The 19982-nt window shown below is 45.0% G+C and overlaps 1 protein-coding gene across 4 annotated transcripts in view; it reads left to right on the top strand.

Annotated features, from left to right (window-relative positions):
- Positions 1–19389, top strand: part of LOC115384982 (ADAMTS-like protein 1) — a 72189-nt gene extending 52800 nt beyond the window's left edge. For 2 of the 4 annotated variants that reach the window (XM_030087094.1, XM_030087097.1), the window contains 21 exons: positions 358–484; positions 614–688; positions 2334–2491; positions 5025–5136; positions 5416–5554; positions 5636–5686; positions 5784–5988; positions 6518–6665; positions 6810–6894; positions 10376–10665; positions 11665–11794; positions 13237–13447; positions 13533–13712; positions 13810–13963; positions 14059–15067; positions 15160–15287; positions 16690–16810; positions 16908–17112; positions 17197–17306; positions 17383–17603; positions 18318–19389. In XM_030087094.1, coding sequence (XP_029942954.1) covers positions 358–484; positions 614–688; positions 2334–2491; positions 5025–5136; positions 5416–5554; positions 5636–5686; positions 5784–5988; positions 6518–6665; positions 6810–6894; positions 10376–10665; positions 11665–11794; positions 13237–13447; positions 13533–13712; positions 13810–13963; positions 14059–15067; positions 15160–15287; positions 16690–16810; positions 16908–17112; positions 17197–17306; positions 17383–17603; positions 18318–18427 — 3969 coding nt within the window. In that variant the 3' untranslated portion in view covers positions 18428–19389. Of the gene's footprint in view, positions 1–357; positions 485–613; positions 689–2333; positions 2492–5024; positions 5137–5415; positions 5555–5635; positions 5687–5783; positions 5989–6517; positions 6666–6809; positions 6899–10375; positions 10666–11664; positions 11795–13236; positions 13448–13532; positions 13713–13809; positions 13964–14058; positions 15068–15159; positions 15288–16689; positions 16811–16907; positions 17113–17196; positions 17307–17382; positions 17604–18317 lie in introns of those variants that run through there. The other 2 variants (XM_030087095.1, XM_030087098.1) reach the window with 2 other exon arrangements.
- The last annotated feature ends 593 nt before the right edge of the window (positions 19390–19982 follow it).

Raw genomic sequence — 19982 nt, 5'->3', positions numbered from 1 at the left:
AGTCGAGGAAATGCTTTACAGTGCATTTTTGTCCCGGTTGAGTCAGTCTACGTCCCAGGTGGTTTTAATGCACACTCCAGCGATGCTTGTAATCACTCGGCGGTGTTGGTGTCGTCTCACTGACAGGAGCTGCTAAAGAGTCCATCGATCATCCATGGTTTTAGATCATGCTGAATAACAAAACGAGGAACATGTTGTTGGCAATTTAATCCGTTTCAACAGGATCTCTAGATACATTATCAACATAAACGTTGGATTTGAATCTCACTTTTGGGTGGTTCGGGTTACTATATTTCAGCATTTGCACGTTTTGGTTTTTTCTTTCTTAAACATGTTGTAAAAGGTTTAATTTTTCAGATTGTAGGTTGCGATCATGAGCTCGGCAGCACAACAAAGGAGGACAACTGTGGCGTCTGCAATGGGGATGGCTCGTCCTGCAGACTTGTGCGAGGCCACTATAAATCCCAGCATGCCTCAGGAAAAAGTAAAGTACATTTACTCAACTTATATTGTATACTTATATTACAGTACATGAGTTCTTGTCTCATGTGTAACCATGTTCTCTTACGTCCTCTCGTGTGTAATCGATTATTGTTTTCGTGTCTCGCTCCAGCTGAAGACACGGTTGTCGTCGTCCCCTATAAGAGCCGCCATGTCCGCCTGGTCCTGAAAGGCCCGGATCACTTGTGTAAGTCCTGGTAGGTCCAGGGTGCCCTTCCATCCAAACCAGTCCAACACGACCTTTAATGTCTGCCAGGACAGTCTTCATTGGAAACACATGATCACATTTGCTCAGCATTTTCACGTCAACGAGAACCAAAATCTCTGAGAATAGTTTCCAGCATTTTGTTGAATTTTAAAGAACAAAAGGAGTTCTTGTCAGTAAAATGGAGTTCAACCCAGTCCTTCCAAGGTGCACCTAGTAAAGTGGCCAATGCATGTATTGAATTGACTCCATTATACTGAGAGGTGTGTCTGATGCTTTGACGTATGTGAGAATGGACAACTCTCATAAAAGATCCAGCTTTTCTGCCGCTGATGTCGAAAGTTCCCTCGCTTCACTCTGCCCTGCATCAAATTGATCTCAAATGTTTCTTCTTCAGAACAATTCTTCGCTCCGCGCTCGGCTTGCAGATAGACTCCTAAATGGACGTATTTTTCATTAAATATTTCCACCCACTCGTTTTTTTTTTTTTTTTTTTTTTTTTGCCTGGAGGCGCTTAAATTGCAACCATCTGCTGACAGACGACGACTGCTGCTGGTTACGGGTTGTTTCTGAGTTGTGTGCATGCCCGTCCAGGAATTACTCAAGACCCTGTTAAGTCAAGGGGTGATGTGAGGTCAAACATGGTGGGGTTTTGTGTGTGTGTGTGTGTGTGTGTGTGTGTGTGTGTGTGTGCCTTACTGCGATCTCTCCAAACACAACAGTCAGACTGTGTACTTTGCGTGTAACTTTATCTGAGTGATGCTCGGCGTCGGAGCCTCTGTGGCGAACGAAGGCCTCTCCTTCAAGTTACTTGTCGGTTTATTCACATCTTTTAATCGTGTCTTTCGTTTGCCGTTTCATTCTGGTTAAATGACGATGACAGACTGATGGGGAGTACTGTTCAGCTGCGGTCTGCAAAGTGTTTGAAAGACGGAGAGCTTCAGGGAAAAATCTGGGGGTCGAATGGATTCCTTTTTGCTTTTAGTTTACAGATAAAGTCATGATAAATATGAATAACTTGAGGGTGAAACTGTTAGATTCACAAATCTTAACTGTACTAAACTTACTGTATGTCCATGAGAGACAGTATTATATTATAAATAAATGTTATTGTGAAAGCCAAAGAAGTATTTCCAAAAAAAAAAGCATCAATTTTTATGTAGTGTTCCAATTTTGGCTCGAGTTAACACATGTTGAAATTTTTTTTCTTAATATAATGATTTATTAGAATATTTGCAAACTGTTGTGACTACAGTGGCTTCAAATATCCTATTACACTTTTGGGAAGTAATTACATTTTAAAATGGGCAAAGTTGTTCCGTTACTGGCAGGTATTCTTCAAGTTATTGGACATTATTAGATTATTGCTTGTTGCAGACCCCAGCAGCTGCTGACAATACCGCAATGTGAAAACAAGAGGAAATCCAATGTTCAACCAAAATTAAATACTTTGTGTTCAATAAAGCATGTGAGGTGGGAGAGTTGGGGGGGGGGGGAATGCAGTTTCAGCTGTGTTCTATTCTGAAGAGTCACTTTTAATAACTCCATTATTATTTGGTATTTGGTAGCGGAAATCAGGACTTGTTATTACATTTTGTGACCAGTCTTACTGTTGTGCTTCCTTCAGATGTGGAGAGTAAGACCCTACAAGGGGTCAAAGGTGAAGTGTCCTTGGATAAAACCGGGCAGTACCACCTGGAAAACACCACCTTGGACTACCAGAAACTCGCCGATAAGGAGGTCCTGAGAATCACAGGCCCGCTCGGAGCAGATTTCACTGTCAAAGTAAGAGCCGGGAAGCTGAAATGACCTCTTTTTGATTTACTTTCGACTTATTTTTGAAATCCATGTCATTTAAGGTGCGTTTACATGCGCTTTGGTTGAGAAAGTGTTCTCCCTCCTTATCGGGCAGTAGACTGCAGACTTTTGACAACGATCCCAATCAGCTCCTCTTAACTCAACAGCTGACCTTTTTCTCTCCTGCTCCCTCTATGGCTTTAATTTCAGGCTCAAACACGTCAGTCGACGGCGCAGCGAAAACAAACTGGGTTCAGATCAGGTCGTTATTCCTGCAAACTCCCTGTGACCTCCTCAGCCTTTTGCCGAACCAATAGATTTGAGATTTAAAGTTATTAGAGTACGTGCGAGGAACTTTTAAGAGGAAATTCAAGCTATTTCTGCCTCTGAAATGTTAAAACACGTGTGTCATGAATTAATATTAGTAACACACAATCCAGCGGTTGGTTTTGGCCTAATAACGTGAAATGATTTCATGTTTTTGGCTGCCATGCTCACTATTACTCCACAGACAGTGCAATGCCTCCTGATTAAACGTGTTTCTCTCTCTTCTATTTTTTGTGGTGTAACTTCAAACCTTGTAGAATAATTGCAGTTTGTCTGGTCAGTTTTTCCCCCCGGTTTGTTATTTCATGACTCTACATGAATTCGGTAATTTTATTCTAATTTTCCTGCTACCCTGCACTCACACATTTACACAAATGAGTGGACGTTAAAAACCTTACGCAGCCCTCAGAGTGAGAAACGCTTATAAAATCTTTCAAACTCATAAACACAAGTGAGACCAGACAATAGGTAGGAACGGCTGCGGCTGATATCTGAGAAGCTATAAATGCATAGTTTTCTAATCTGCCGTGAGGCAGGCAGCCAGTTCATATCACAGCACTGGAAAAGAGGAAAATCCCATTTGAGAATTTGCCAGACAGTCTTTCCATATAGTCAGTGCGCAAAAGTGAACGACTGGCCGCAGAGTTAGAGTCACGTGGATTGTATTACCAGGCCGGTGTGTGTCGAACATATGGCCTGTGGGCCAAAACGGGCCCGCCAGAGCGTCCGGTCCAGCCTGCAGGACGGTCCTGCAATGTGTAAAATCTATAAAAGGCTATTTATAGTCTGTTTGGCTGGTGGGTTTTACAGCGCTCGCCACAGAAAGTCAGTGCGACCTGCACGTAGACGTGGCTGCTTTTTACACCGGATGCCTTTCCTGTTGCATCTTTCGGTTCAAACTCATGTTCCCCTCGGTAAAAGTCAAGGCGTAATTCAGTGCACCGCGAGGGAGGACATCTGCAAATGTGTTTTTTTTACACTGAAAGAAACGATTTGCAATTTGTCAACATTAGAATTTCTGTGAATCATGTTAACTTTTATAACATAAAAAAGTGCATGAACGTGAACCTTTTAAGAATAGAATTATATATATTCATGCTCCAAAATTGTGTTGAAATCCACATTTCTGGTTGTCAGCATTGTGACTGAAAAAAATGATTTTAACTTCAACCTTTTTCCTCTCAGTTAATAATAATTGAGGAACACCCAAAAACCAGTATTTCACCAAGAAATAATGGTTTTATAGATTATATTTATTTCCTTTAGTGTGGGGAAAGTTGACCTGAAAACTGTTTTTGGAGACATATCACATCTTGAATGTCTGCTGATAGCAGTATAAGATTATTGAAGTGATATGGCATACAAAACTTAACCATTGGAGTCATTTCCTTGTGGTTTATTCATGCTATAGCAACAAGAATTTTTTTCTACAATAACTTCTGTTCTATGGAGACATTTAATGCTGGAAGTTGAAGATGGTTCAGCCGTGGTTCAGGTTGTCTTCATGAAGCTCAGAGTCCAACCAGTAATCAATAATAAACCCAGTTTGGAGGTGATAATGCCCTGACTGCTGTATTTCTACTAGTGGGCAGAAAGATATTTACACAAGTTAACTTGTGGTTAAACTAAACCAGCATCTTCTTGCTCCAGAGCTGCGTTTTAATGTGATTTCCCAGTCGAACAATCACACTTGATCAAGTTACTGTTCAAGTTCTGACTTAAATAAGTTCTTGGAAAACTTTAATTGCTCGCGGCCTGCCGCCGCCGCAAACCGCTAACTGCTAATGATGAAAAACATTTTGTTGACGAGAACAGTAGCGGCTGCTTGGAGTCATGTGATTCTGCTGTGACCATGTCGTAACCCGTTTTAAAGGCTTAAGAGCATAACAGTAGCAGCGTAAGGTACTTAAAGCGAATGTACAATAGTTCATTTACAGTGCGAGTAGAAACGAGTGGCTCGAGAATCCCACCGCTCTCCACCAATCGGATGTTAACTCAATCCACCGCTAGTTTATACAAGTGCTTCAAAGTATCCATCTTCTGATTCCTCTAGGGTTGAGTGTAAGTTGGAGAGACTGAATCATATAATCGTGGAAAAAGAACTCGATCAGCTGAAAGGGGTTTGAACCTGTAATATATGTCTGAAATCTCTGGCAGTAATTTGACGGTGAACCTGTGAACTTGGGTTCTGTAGGTGCAGTTTGCCTCTGGAGCAGACAGTGTGGTCCAGTATATTTACTACCAGCCCATCATCCACCGCTGGAGGGAAACCGACTTCTTCCCCTGCTCTGTCACATGTGGCGGAGGTAAGCTGCACCGCCATCCCTTCCCTGTGCCGTTTAATCCGACTTAGACTCGGGCAGCTGGCGCCGTTCCCGGCTTACCGTGAGCAGAAGGCGTATTTTACCCTCAGCAGGTTTCCAGTCCGTCGCAGGACCAACGCAGAAAGACAGACACACACATTCTAGTTCACATGTGCAGTCAATGTAGAGAACCAATGCATGCACACACAGAGGCAAACAAAAACAGAAGTACTAATCAACCAAGAGAGCCACAGTAACCACATAGATATATCTTGTCTATAGGTTACCAGCTGACCTCGGCAGAGTGCTTTGACCTGCGGACTGGCCGGGTGGTCGTGGACCAGTATTGTCACTATTACCCGGAAAATGTCAAACCCAAACCCAAGCTGCAGGAGTGCAACATGGAGCCGTGTCTGGACAGGTCGGACGCCGGAACAATGCAAATAACCTCTGAATTTCACTGAAACAAATCCTAATTCCCCTCACCTTTTCGACGTTTTAGTGACGGCTACAAGCAGATTATGCCATATGACCTCTACCACCCCTTACCGAGGTATGTGTGAAACTTGTGTGAAATAAAATTGTAACACGAGCGAACATCCACTGATCTTCATCGGTGAATCCACGGCTCGTCCGTTTCCTGACGTCAGGTGGGAGAGCAGTCCCTGGACGGCCTGCTCCACCTCTTGTGGCGGCGGCATCCAGAGCCGCTCGGTGTCGTGCGTGGAGGAGGACATGCAGGGAAACATCACTCCGACAGAGGAGTGGAAGTGTCTCTACTCTCCCAAGACGGCCATCCTGCAGCCCTGCAACGCCTTCGACTGTCCCACCTGGCTGGCACAGGAGTGGTCGCCTGTAGGTATCCTTCTTTTGCCTGTTTTTAAATATTTGCAATTGAAAGCCTTAGTTTAAGATTATAATGTTTCACATTCATATTATCAGGCCTCTTCATTAGGTTCGGCCTCATCTCCCCTGTTAGCTCGCTGTAATTCTTTAAGCTGCTGTTTCGTTAACTAATTCCACCATAAATGTCCCACTTGACTGCCTTGTGGGAATTTCCCCCCCTCCCCAGTTAAACGGGCGCACGGAGAAGACCAGGGAGCCGAGTTTGCGGCCCCCTAAAAACCTGGGTCGCTGTTTGTCTAGCACATTCCTCCCCCACATTTAAAATGCTTGTTTTGGCAAAGGATGCACAAAGTTCGCTCCTGAGCTCCAGAGCTGGAGGGATTTTTTTTTTTTTTTAGAAGGTCCCTCTCTTGAGTCAAAGACAGACTTTCAATCAAGTACAAGCAAACAGATGTAACCACAGGGGTTTATTTAGATTAAAAAAGAGACTGATATGCCCATTATCAATCAGTAACGAATATTTTCCCGTTGCCATCAGTGCACAGTGACATGCGGACAGGGTCTGCGCTACAGAGTGGTGCTGTGCATCGATCACAGAGGCCTGCATGCTGGAGGCTGCAACCCCACCACCAAGCCACACATCAAGGAGGAGTGTCTGGTGACCGTGCCTTGCTACAAGTCCATGGGTAGGTGAGGTTTGGTGTCCAGTCCTTGCTTTGACTTTTCAGCCGGGTCAGTTGCAGCATAATGTAACAATAATGCACATTAGTTTGGTAGCCATAAAGCTAACAGGTGGTCAAAGCTTAGTTTTCTCTGTTATGTGCTCTCAGATACATTACCTGTTGAGGCCAAACCGGTGTGGCACAAGCAGGCCATAGAGCTGGAGGAGGAGGTGACTGTAACCGAGGAACCGACGTGAGTATTAAACACAGAAACACACACACACACACACACATCCAAATAGGCAACAAAGATACAGACCATAAGATTGGCAATATTCTCAGATTCAGCAATGTACGCAGGAAGTAATGCAAAGCAAGGGTCATAACAAGACCGACTAAAGCATGAAGCTACAAGAGCTAGAAAGAAATAGAAAGAACTCTGAAACATCAGGAGCCGCGCCTTCAAAACATAAGCGAAACACATTGAGAACACAACCCATGAAGATCTCAGACAAGACAGAATCCAAAACATGACAACATGACTGTAATGACGGGTGTTTCAGAACATCGCTGGTTGTTGCATCATTCCCTTAAAACCAAAAGAAATTACAGTTCAAGCTTGAAAATGTTGATGCTGCAGTAGTTATCCACATCACAAAACCAGTTTGGATCCACAGTTTACTGTTCGAGGCACATATTCTGGTAAAGCCATCACAGGCCCATTTGTAATTTATTATTATGGGAAGATGCTACTGTGAAAGCTATAAGAGGTTCTCAAAGTTCGGAGCCCAAAGGAGGGATTTCATGCTGTAAATTTCCTTCATGGTGTAGCCTACCGGAAAAAAAAAAAAAGAAGAAGAAGAAGAAGAAGAAGCAAATTTCAGATCTGCAATTTTCACTTCTCAAGCTTTGGAGTTGTTTTAGGGAGGAGGGTGAAAATAAACAGAGACGGTGTAGTCACACAGCTGGTCAGTTCCCATTATCACTTTCTTTATACCACTGAATGTGACTGTCCTAGAATTGTATTTTTTAAACATAAAACATGTACAAAGTACCATAAATAGGACTCATTGTGGCCACATGTTTAGCATGCGTGAGCTCGGATTCTGTGAGTCATTATCATATTATTGTTGTTTTGGAAGAAATGTGGAAGTTACCAAATATGGCGATCCCCACGTCCAGATGTTTTCGTCCCGCGTCTCGCTTGACTGATGGTGTCTGTCCTCTGAAGGCGGACAGTGTTTGGAGTGTAACCCAGTGTCTTGCATGACTTGCATTATCGGCCATGTAAGCCGGTTCTGAACATCTGTAAGTCAGACTTATCTTTGGAGTGAGGGAGGCAGAGAGCGACAAGAGAAATGCCAAAACATGTGATTTTGCTCAGTTCCCGAAAAAAAAAAAAAAAAAAAAAAAGAGGCATGTCTTTCCTCGAAAAGCACATAAATATCTGTGTATAATACGCCTGCAGTCGCGCGCCAACAACAATATCTGCCTACCATATGGGGCCAGGTTACAGGCATGGGAGGAAGGAGGAAGGAAAGGAAAGTCCTGCGTTAGACTTATTGCACCTCCTCTGCCAGGTCGTCAGCCTGCGCCCAACCACCGCCGTGCAAAATAAAACCAATCGGGGCCAATTCTTTTTTTTTTTTTTTGCATTGATAGAAATTTAATTGATTATCATGAAGCCTCAGAGGATTTTTACGAAAAAATGTGTTGTTTCCTTCCATCAGTTGAAGCAACGGTTGTTTGAACTGTGCGTGAAGATAAACATTTCTGAGTGTTTGCTTTTTTGACTCTGTTGTTCCTGTTCCAAGGTCGACGAGCGGATGATTCATTTGTTTGCCCAAAACACAAAGAGTCCTTGAGCTCTCGTAAAGCGCCAATTTGAGTGTAATTATGAGCTCATTATTAAGGCATCCTATAAAACAGCGTGATGCTCTTGTGTTGTGGTCAGACCGTCGAAGCGGCGAGGAATGCCGGGGGCTGCCATCGGAAAGGGACCTCATGAGATTCCACAGAATGTCCAGACGCACGAGGAATCGGCTTTACTGCCTTTGTAAAGTCAGCTCGTGGTCTCGCAGGGGAACATGTGGGCTCAGATAAGAAGATTAGTCAACTTCACTGAAAACAGTGAGGAAAAAAATGTTCTCCTATGTTTGATTGGAGGGTTTTAGCGGTCTTTAAGATTTAACAAAATTACACCTCACTTGAGGGGCTCAAGCCTTCATCCAATACATTTACATTCAAATGTGCATCATCAGTTGACTATGCAACCCGTCACAGCACTGTGGTTCTCAGAATACCAGTAAATGACCCAACACAGTATGATATGAATAAGAGCGCACGAGCTGATTTGATGCAGAACCTTATCTGGTTTCCACCCACAATCCAAACACACGTGCAATAAGTCAAATTGAAAATAAATTTCCTATTGGTGTGAATGAGATCTCTCACACACCGTCAGCTCAGACCAGCTCACCCCCCTCTTCTTTGCACATGATGAACGGATGCTCCCTTTCTGCGATCCCATTTGACTGCATAGGTCAATTTCAGAACATTATTTCTTGAGCTTAATAAACAGAATAACCATGACAAGACAGGTTTTTTTTTTTAAGGCGTCTCCTTAAACGAAAATCTGTTCCAAAGCCAGTTCAGTGACTTCTAATTAAATCAGCGACAGCTGTGATTCAGCAGAGTTGATACAGCTGGTGGCTGCTATGCTAATAATACTGATATATCATCACTAATATGGTTTTCTGAGCTCTTTTTCACAAGATCTGGCAACAAAACAAACAGCAACATGGACTGCAGTCTGAAAAAAGAAGATTCCTGGTTCGTACTGTTGGCGTTCAGTGAATTGAATGTGATCATAATCAACAAAGTGCCTTTAAACCAGTAGTGTGAAGCTCATCAAATGAACAAAATGCAGGTTTGATAATCCAGTTAATCTTCTCAGAGAGACTGAGAATTTCTTTCACTGCCTTATAATAATAAGAAAAAGTGGATCAAGTGGATCCCACATAGTACCAATTCCATCTTTTCATGTGTCAGATAAGAATGATGGAATCGCTGCATCGTTTTTGAGGAATAATGGATCACAGGTGAGGCTGAAAACCGTTGAGAGCGTTGATGTTTTTCAGCATTGCCAGTGTTTCTCTTTTCCTTTCCGAGACAGTTTCATTCTCATCTAGAGTGTCTATTAAATTCGAAGATCAAGAGGGGTTTGAATGCCTTTCTGTCTCACGCTTCCTACAGAAATGATTTCTTTTATTCTCTCCTGAAGCGTTTGAAGAGGTGACAGCTCGGGCTCTGGCCTTTAAGTACTTCCTCTTTGGATCCATTGTTTGAGACGAGGAAGGATGCACATAGATGCCAGTAATAGCTCCGGCCTAACGCTCTGCAGCTGTTCAATTAATCACAGCGCGGCTGTTTTTCATAAATACCCCGCGAGTTTATGAACCGTGGAGTAAATTAATAAAATCTGCTTGCAGGGAGGGCTAAAAACTTGTGAACTGCTATCAGACTACTTTCAAACGAGACGGCGATGGACTGGAAACGGTCCCAAATCGAGCGCAACTGGATCCACTTAAGCTGCCCTTCCAGCCTGTTTGGCATTAGACGTGTATATTTCGGAAATGAGAAGAGTTTCTTTGTACTTTATGTGAACGATTAATCATTTTCTTTGAGGTTTTTTTTTTTGTTTTTTTTTTAATTGCGGTTGTTTTCCTGTGCAGCTTCATCCCGGGTCCCTGGCAGGCCTGCAGCCGGACGTGCGGAGCCGGGACTCAGCGGCGGACCGTCAGGTGCCAGGTGCTGCTCTCCTTCTCGCAGACCGTCGCCGACCTGCCCGATGACGAGTGCGACGGGGCGAAGCCGCCCGAGAGGCAGCCCTGCTACCGCACGCCCTGCCCTGGAGGGGAGAAGGAGGAGGAGGTGGAGGAGGAAGTCGAGACACCGGGGAGGGAGGAGCTGCACGACTGGGAGTATGAGGGCTTCACCGAGTGCTCAGAGAGCTGCGGAGGAGGTATGGAAAGAGAGAATTTTAAGAAAAAAAATGAAATGGGACAGTTGAAACACACTTGGCATGATTACTAAACAGCACTCTGCCCACTGAAAGGATTTCACTTCATTCCAGCAGTCATTTACTTCCATTATCTTATAGATACAGGTTGTAAATCCTGAAAGTAAACAAATTTCCATCAGTGTCATTGAAGTTCCTCCATCGAAACACACGAGAAAGGCTCCGGTAGTGAACGCTGACATCAGTTGAATAGACGGCTAAACATATGGGAGTTTACACTCTGAGCAGGAGTGAGTTATATTATATTAGATGATGATGGATTGAGTTACAAGGTCGGGCTGAGAGGCCATGCGTCATAGCAGAAGGGAACGCCGCGCCAGAGAGCGACGGCTTTCTTAAACATCCTGCCAACACGCGTTTAGGCCGGCGCTGATCTCCCCTCCTCCACATCAAAGCCTGTGTGCCAGCATTGTGTGTCTTTGTGTAATTTCATTTTGCTGGGTGTGTGTGTGTGTGTGTGTGTGTGTGTGTGTGTGTGTGTGTGTGTGTGTGGACGCTTAGCAAATCCCCACTGGGAGATGATTTCAGACTGGCGTCAGATATCACACACACACACCCCGAGGGCCGCGCTCCTGTGGACCATCACACCACTGTGGCGTTTGAAGTGTCCTGCCTCCCTGTTATTGTCCCCACATTAGAAGCAGACGCACAGATTCATGTTACATTACTTCTAATATGACCTTACATCACACGCAGAAGTTGATTCAAAGTGTGTTTTAATGCTCACTGAGTGTGTTTTTTTTTGTTTTGTTTGTTTTTTATTCCATATCTGAAGTTTCATTTCAGCATTTACTTCTCCTCCGTATGTATTTGTGGTAATTTGAAAGAGAAGTTGCTTCGTTTTGGCCCAAAGATTGGAGAAGTGAATCTGGGTATAGAAGCTTCAGCAGTGCTGGATATCGACACTGGTCAGTCTATGTTGTGACTGCGTTTGTACCACAGGCGTGCAGGAGGCCGTGATCATCTGTCTGAACAAGCAGACGAGGGAGGCGGTCGATGAGAGCGTGTGTGTGAGCGCCCGGCGGCCCCCGCAACTCCTCCAAGACTGCAAAACTCAACCTTGCCCGCCAAGGTACAAAAAAAAACCAAAAAAACACTCACAAATCGCTCGCTGCATTCTTGGGATCTACGCCTACAAGCTTTTTCCTCTGAAACCATCAGACACGCATCAAACTACTCGAATCAATTAATAACGACTAATCATTGTTGATGCACAAAGAAGAGACTCAAACTCTTCTAATCCACTTTATTTTGCCTCTCATGTGAAACCTCTCGGGCCAATTAAATCATGGCTGAGGCCACCGGAGTCTCAGTGATCCTGAAGCAGGACGACAGAGATAGATGATCGTATCGGCGAAAGCAGGAAATTAAGTCTTGTGGAAGCTGGTTGAAACGCGACGCAGGAGGGATCGGATATCAGTGGTTAGCTGTACCTGCGAGGCTGAAATGTAAAACTGTCCTTGGAAGAACTTTTAAAGATTTTTTTTTCTTACTTTAGAAAGGTAGGAGGCTTCAGCTTCAGATGAGTTAGTCATGTTGCCATGAGGGTTATTGGTACAGCGTTCGTCCTGAGGCGTTGCTGCTAAAAAGCCTGTGGAGGTTGACTGAAGTCACCCCGCCCATCATGACTTTAGCTTTTAAACATGGTTGCAGTCTTTTCATTAAATTGCGAAATATGTAGAAATCGTGGACCGTAGAAAAAAAATTCACGCAACATTTTTCTCCGTTTGCCAAATTGAAAAGTGTTGTTCATATCTCCAAGCAGTTTCAGTAAATGGATCGAATGTTGTTAGAATCGAATTCCCCCCAAAAATCCAAAGAAACAATACACGTTGTTTGATATAATAACTGAAGATGTTATTAGTTAGTGGATTTTATGGTGGGCCACACGTTTTAAATTAACACCGTGCACGTTGTCCGCCACTGTGCGTTCCACCACTCACACTTTGGTCAGAAAAACCCAGAGGCTTGCTGCCTGCGCCGGCCTGTTTTTCCAGGCCTTGAGTCTTGTTTTTAAGCACAACAAACTCTGCATTGGACTTGTTTCCTTTGGCCCTTCGCTCCCTCCCTCAGGCGTCCTCGCCCTCTCGTATTAGGCTACACTCTTTGGATAGCGCTCGCTCTGAAGGGAAACAGCCATAGGATTTTTTTCCTTTGAATATAGTCCCGCTCCCTGTAAAAAGCTTCATTCCCAATTCTCCTCAGTCCCTAAACCCTTAAGTAAATACGAATAGTTTTGAAATATCACCTAATCTGTCAGGCTGAAAGCAGAGCTGCTGCCATCTCCGCAAAGCCAAAGATTTAAAGGCATAAACCGGTTAGACAGGCCTCGTACTGAAATAAAGCTGGCGAGGAAACTTTGATGGTGGATTAATGGCCCAGCATAAAATTATGTATCGTTACAACAAGGAGTGAAGGAGGACATGAAGAACTGCACTGTATTGGAAATTTCATGAAGGATTTCTTCTGTACAGTAGTGTTTTAAGTCTTCTAACACTAAAAATTGCTTTATAGATGGGAAACGGGGAACTTCAGTTCATGCTCTGCTACCTGTGGGGTCGGCCTGATGACCCGCTCCGTGGCCTGCACCCACCGGCCCTCTCGCAGCAGCAACCACACCGCAGTGCTCAGAGATGAGGACTGCCACAGCCCCAAGCCCAGTCCTGTCCAGGCTTGCAACCGCTTCGACTGCCCTCCGATGTGGGACGCAGGCGACTGGGGACAGGTGAAAGATCTCCTCTGCGAACCGGCGGATGTACACCTCAGCAGGAAGCATCAATCGTCCAGCGTGTTCCACTTTATGTCCGCAGTGCTCCCAGAGCTGTGGCGGAGGTGTTCAGAGGAGGAGAGTCCTCTGCAAACAGCGACTGGCTGACGGAAGTGTCCTCGAGCTGCCCGACACCTTTTGCCCGTCCAGGAGTCCGGCCAGCCAGCAGCCCTGTGGCAAGACGGACTGCCCCCCTCAGTGGATCACCACCAACTGGACCCAGGTAGCCTGTCAGTCAACCAGAGCTCACTGCAAACTATCACTTCTATTTTACAGTCCAGTTTATTTCCCCATTTTAATGACATGAATGTTGATTTTAGTGCTCAGTGACCTGTGGAAATGGCATTCAGACCCTGCAAGCCATCTGCAGGAAACCAGGAGCAAACGGACAGTATTCCACTGTAGACCCTAAAGACTGTCTTGAGGCGACCAGGCCCATCCAAATCCGACAATGCTCCCTCAGGCACTGTGAAAGTAAGAGACCCTATATTTACCTCTTGTATTCCTAATAAAAGTGCATAGATTAACACATTTCAGAAGCACTCATAAGTTCTTTGATTTGACTGCAGACGGTGCCAAGCCGGATCCCTCCATACTGGCTCAGAGGAAGGTTTACATCCAGTGGAAGAAAGGTAAAAAAGTACAGTTGGTCGTTGGCGGCTACGCCTACCTGCTGCCCTGGACGACTGTGGTCCTCCGCTGCCCGACCCGCCACTTCCGTAAAGGCCACATCAGATGGCTGAAGGACGGGAAACCCCTGGCCAGCCTCCCTCACCGCTCCGCTACCTCACTCGGCTCCGTGAAGATCCAACAGGTCCGCGCTTCCGACGCCGGGATATACACATGCGTGGCAGGCAAAGCCCGAGAGCATCTGGTCCTGCAGATCATCGGCAGCAAACAAAAGCTGTCTGCTCCGGTGTCGTGGCTCTTTGAGAACGGACAGCAAAAGGTTCGCTGGCCAGACGTGATCTCAGCCAGGGAGACGTTTCAGGAGTTACCCGTTTCTCTCAACCAGTACGACAGCATTGTTGAGCAGTTGCTTGAACTCAAAGACTCGGTCCAAGATGAGAAACACATTGCCGACAAGCCTCACTCCGGTGAGAAGAACAGGTCCACTCTGGAAGACGAGAGAGCCACTTCTGAGCTTCCCCTCCCCGTTGTTCTCACCGCCGACACCCACAGGCTGGATGAGATTGTGCAGAACCTCTCTGCGGGCCTCGGAGGACTTCGGAGGGAGCAGCTCCTCACTCAGCTGCTCAGCGAGCTCACGGCGACGGAGGGAGACGCCAACGAATCGACTCTTCACCCTCCGGAAAGCGCCGAGTCTTCCACCCAGTTGCCGGTTCCCTATAAACCCAACACCAGAGCTCACACGCCCAGGCTCCGAACCCCCGTGATAATTCAGCGGACGAAGAAAGTTGGAGGTTCGCCGCAGTCTGAGCTGGTCGTTTCTGTGGGCGTGCCGGTTCTGCTGCAGAAATCGGTCGCCACACTGGAACTGAGGTGCGAAGCGCTGGGGAATCCAGAACCAACCTTGAAATGGACAAAGAATGGAAAAGAGCTGCACTTCAGTAACAGGTAAGAACTTCCCCTTGGGTGATATTTTTATTTTCTGGACATGGCACCGCTGACCGTTGGGATGCTGTCGGTGTGTGCGTGTGTGTGTCCAGAGTGGACCTGTTGCCCACCGGCTCACTGAGGATTCAGGCTCCTGGCAAAGACGACGAGGGTTTATACACTTGCACTGCCAGGAACCGTGTTGGAAGGACTTCTCTCTCATCTTGGCTGCAGTTTACAGGTGAGATCCAGCGTTTCTTCTCAAGTCAACTCTGCATTTCCTCAAATTACAGTCTTGACTTGAGCGTACTGAGGGAAAATAAACAGTGTAAAAAGCGGTAGTGGGAAGTTTTTCTTGTACAGTTGTGTATTGATAAAAACATTATTGCACTGGTGTTTTTGGTTAATCTATACATTTTGAATTTTTCCTTACTACAGTTGCATATTTTATAGCTTGTTGTTGTAGATTTATTGAAAAATGTTCAGAATTCTCTTCAAATATCAGAAGAAAGACTGCATCCTGGGAAATACTGCTCTCTTTCTGAACTTGAACTTTATATTTTTATTTTTTTTTTTAGCCAACATATTTCCTTTCTGCAAATGGAAAAAAAATCACTTTAGCTTTCTGTCTCAAGATTTCAAAATGCTCTACAACCATTTCTAATGATTACTTGAAGTGCTTGGGTGCAGACATTTTGAAAAAGTAAGTGAAAATGCTCCTAAAAGTACTGATGAAGTCACCGGTACTTTTGCTTTCCCTGTTTAAGTTTTATGTATTCAGTTTGCGCTAATTTCTGTTGTTCTTCTGTGGTTTTCACTGGGAGCTTCTGGGAAAACTTTTTTTTTTGTCAGATAATAAAAATACAGGCACATGAGCAACGGCAGACGCGGGCGTACAGGCCGATTTTCCGTTTCTTCAATACCTCTGGTCTGATTCAGTGATGAAGAAAGTCCGTGCCGCCACACAGCGCGGGCGGCGCTGTCCTTCGTCTCCTTAAAACACCGTCAGCCCCAGAATCGCTGCGTTCTCAACAAAGCGCCGTCATGGCGGGTTTCCCGACTCTCCAGCACTTTCCCGACCCATACGGCAACAATTAGAGGTTCCAGGCAGCGTTTCAAGGAGGATTAACTGGATGTACCACATTCAGCTAATCTAAATGGAAAGGATAAAGAGGCTTAAAAGTGCTGAAAAATATCCCAACTGTATTTTCCTATATTTCCAATTCTAGTTCGGCCGTAGGCAACGTGGAGGATGCACTCATGAACATTTCAGGGATGAACTGGAAGGAGACAAAGTGCAGTTCAGAGTCTGAATAACTTTACAAGGGAGTGAATTAGAAATGGAATTTATTCCTGGCTTTGTGGGTAAATACAGACTTGCTCTGAGGAGGAGTTCGGCCCTTTTAAAGACACAAAGCAGAGACCGTTTTGACAAAGTGGAAAACTAAATTTGACTGATTGCGTCTTATAAACGGGTACATTCACGAATGTGGTAAAGATGTGACTGTAATGTTTAGCAGAAAATGCAACAACACTGTGACAATAGTGTAATGCTGACAAAATTAAATGTAAGAGTCCAAAGTTGAGTCCAAAGGGTCTGGATAAGCCACTGCTCAGGATTTTCTTTGCTTCTGTTTGTTCAGGTGTTAAAGGAAGAAGCTGTGTCCAGGGCAGCAGCGTGGGACCAAATGGTCCCGCTTGCTCTGAGAGGAGGAACAGCAGCCTGCCGGCCGAGCTCTGCCAAGGACAAGTCTGCCCCCTAACGTATGCATTATGTACTGCAGAGCTGCTGTGTGATTCAGTACACACAAAGAAGATTAATTTACTGAGTTTTGATTGATTTACTCCGCCGTTGGATCAGGTGGAGAGTGGATCCGTGGTCAACATGCTCCACATCGTGTGGCGGTGGATCCCAGACCAGGACCGTCCGCTGTTTAAAGGGTCCTGAAGGCAGATCAAGAGAGGTAGAGAGCCAGCAGTGCCTCGCAGCGGGGAGGAGACCGTCTGACACCAGGCTGTGCAACACATCGCCCTGTGCCAGATGGGGCACAACCTCCTGGGGGCCGGTAAGTCCACGTTTTGAAGTTCACTGAGCGCTAATTTTTTAAAGAAAATGAGCCACTCAATTCTAATTGAATGTTCTCTTGTAGTGTCATGGCCCATGCGTGGGTCCGAGTCTGGCCACACAACACCGACATGTCTATTGCCAAGACACAAACGGCACCAAAATCCGCTACAGGAGCTGCAGCGGGCTGCAGAGGTAACCTCCAGAGGATCGTTGGGTGATTCACATCGTTGCAGGGACGTCTCATGTTTCATCGTGTTTGTACCGACAGGCCCAGTTCCACGAGGAACTGCTCCACGGAGATGTGCGCTCTGCAGTGGCGCGTCGGGCCGTGGACGCAGTGCACCGCCTCCTGCGGGCGCCACGGCTTCCAGTCCCGTCAGGTGACCTGCATCCACCACCGGACCGGCAAGGCCGCCAGGGAGCACCACTGCAGGTGGAGGCCTCGGCCTCCCAGCTGGCAGCGCTGCAATATTTTGTCATGTGGGAGAGGTGAGGAAAAAGCTGCAGTACTTAGAGTAAAGGCGATCTATTTAGCATCATTCAGAAAATGTGATTGAAGTAAAGCAACTCCGTTTATGATGTGTTGTAAAACACTGTCATTGTAGTGTAATGGATTCCCTCTGAGAAGCGTGATTTAGTGGTGAAATAACCTCATCACCAGCTTCTTGCCATAACTTGAATAACATGTCTTGCCCTCAAAAAACTCGTAAAAAAAAAAAGAAAAAAAAAGTGATATTTGAACCAAAGGAAAATGAAGCATTGAAAGCCAGTTCTGCAGTGTTTGTCCTCAAAGCCACAACTCATAACACTCATAGTTCTGGTTTCATGTGATGAGGTGTTTTTTTTTGGTCTGTAAGATGTGTATTGCTGTTGTGATGTGAAACCAGTTACAAGGAATTTCACTTGTGGTCTTGAAAGCACTAAACAATTATCTTTTTACAGTCTTTTAGGTGTCAGGTATTCCCACAAGGAATATGCTTTTAATTTGAAAGACCCCGCAGACCTCATTGTAAGGTGAAAGATTGTGCTGTATGTGTGTGTGTTTTGTCTTTTTTTTGACAAAGGCAGTGAACACTAAACTCCTCAAACCTCTGTTGGTTTTGCTGGCAGAAAATGATATTTCTGAGGTTCACCACACCGACGAAAGTATCCGAACGCAGGAGATCCGTGAATTGTAAATTCCGTGTCCACCGTTTGTTCCAGCAGGCGAATGCAGAGACAGTACCAAGTACTGCGAGAACGTCCGACAGCTGGAGCTTTGCCCGCTGCCCCAGTTCCAAAGCCGCTGCTGTCACTCCTGTCGAAGCACCTGAGGAAACGGACGTGAGCAGGACCGAGGGAAACCCGGAGAGGTCAGAGGTCAGATGGAAGACTTGAAAACCTGGACTCCTCGCCCCGACACCTGCCACTCTCTTTCAAGATCAGTTTCTGATGGGAACGCTTGAGCGCGGGCGACTGTTGGGCTTGTCGTACCCGAAGTGGTTTTGATCAAAGACGCCATTCACGGCGGTCAATTTGAGAGAAAAGACACTGCTGTTGATGAAGGCTTCGGTTTCTCTCAGAGAAACACTGAAGTCCAGCAGCTCTGCTTTCTAAATTATGAAAACTTGAGACACATTTCCCCTTGTGGGCAGTAGAAACCTGTGGCGACCACGAGTTTGACTGTTAAAGGGGAATTCCAGACATTGAAACTAAGACTTGTGGCCGATCCTCTTCAGTTTCAAGGGTTCTTAAAAAAGAAAGTGCCGCAGCATCATGATTTTCTGTATCTCCATCCCTTCATACAGAGCATATATTGTCAATAAATTCTAAGTCCAATCCCACGTTTCCACACATATGTGTGGATTAAAATGAAGATATTTTAAACTGATCGACTATATTACCCAGAAACCCTGGGATGACCTCTGACCTTGAGATAACCACTGGAAAGATATGTGTCTGTTCATCGCAGCAGCCTCCACAACAGGCGAATCCTTTTCATGTCAAATGAGATTTTGCTTACGTGGCATGAAAACACACTTTTTAACTGAGAAATAAGATCAAGTTGTGTAAAAATGGGGAGTGGTTAACGTGACTAGAGACAGCGTGTAGTTCAGCGTTTGGCATCGAGCATGTGAGACATAAATTCAACACATGTTGATCACAGTGATTGTTCTGTGAAAGGAATTTGGCCTGCAGGTGTATTAACCACACAGGATAGAAAGTGAGACAATGATTTCTTATGCGTGGTTTGCACTAAAGGAAGTGTTTTACTGAAGCAAATGTTGTTTTGGGTAAAAACTAAATTATTTTGCACTTAGAACTCATCCAAGTCCTTGTTAAGAACACGGCTTGCAGGGTTTGATTTCTCTCTAGTTTGTAAAGTTACGTTGTTTAGGTAGTTGTAATAGTTCTTGAAAAAATTCTTGTCGATCGTCCCTCTAACCACTGTGTGACATTTCATGATTTAAATATGAGGTGAGCGTAATGATATCTGCTAAATTGTGGTTCGACTCGAACGCAGAAATTGTATTTTCTTTCACTGGTTTGGCATTTCAGTGATTAAAAACAGCTTTTACCTTTGACAGTTCTTGTGTTGTTAACTTTACGGGCAAATTTTAATCTCACCGAAACATCATTGCAAATGTAACTGTAGAGAATATTGTAAAGCTCTTTATTAATGTACCATTCTTACATTAATGTGCCAGATAGGCAGGGTTTGCACTTTTTCACATTGTGTCCTAGATTGTTGAAAGCTTCCTCATCAAATGCGACGTGCACATTAGCAGGGCACGACTCGGCCTGTTACTGTGAACTAATCATTGGGAAATATCATCAACATATTGCTTTTGCTCTTAAGTTATGTAGATATTTGTTTTGTCATTCTAT

This window comes from Salarias fasciatus, chromosome 3, assembly GCF_902148845.1.
Source record: "Salarias fasciatus chromosome 3, fSalaFa1.1, whole genome shotgun sequence".
NCBI classification, from domain to species: Eukaryota; Metazoa; Chordata; class Actinopteri; order Blenniiformes; family Blenniidae; genus Salarias; species Salarias fasciatus.
The sequence above is the reverse complement of the archived record's forward strand: the minus strand, read 5'-3'. Positions and strand labels throughout refer to the sequence as shown.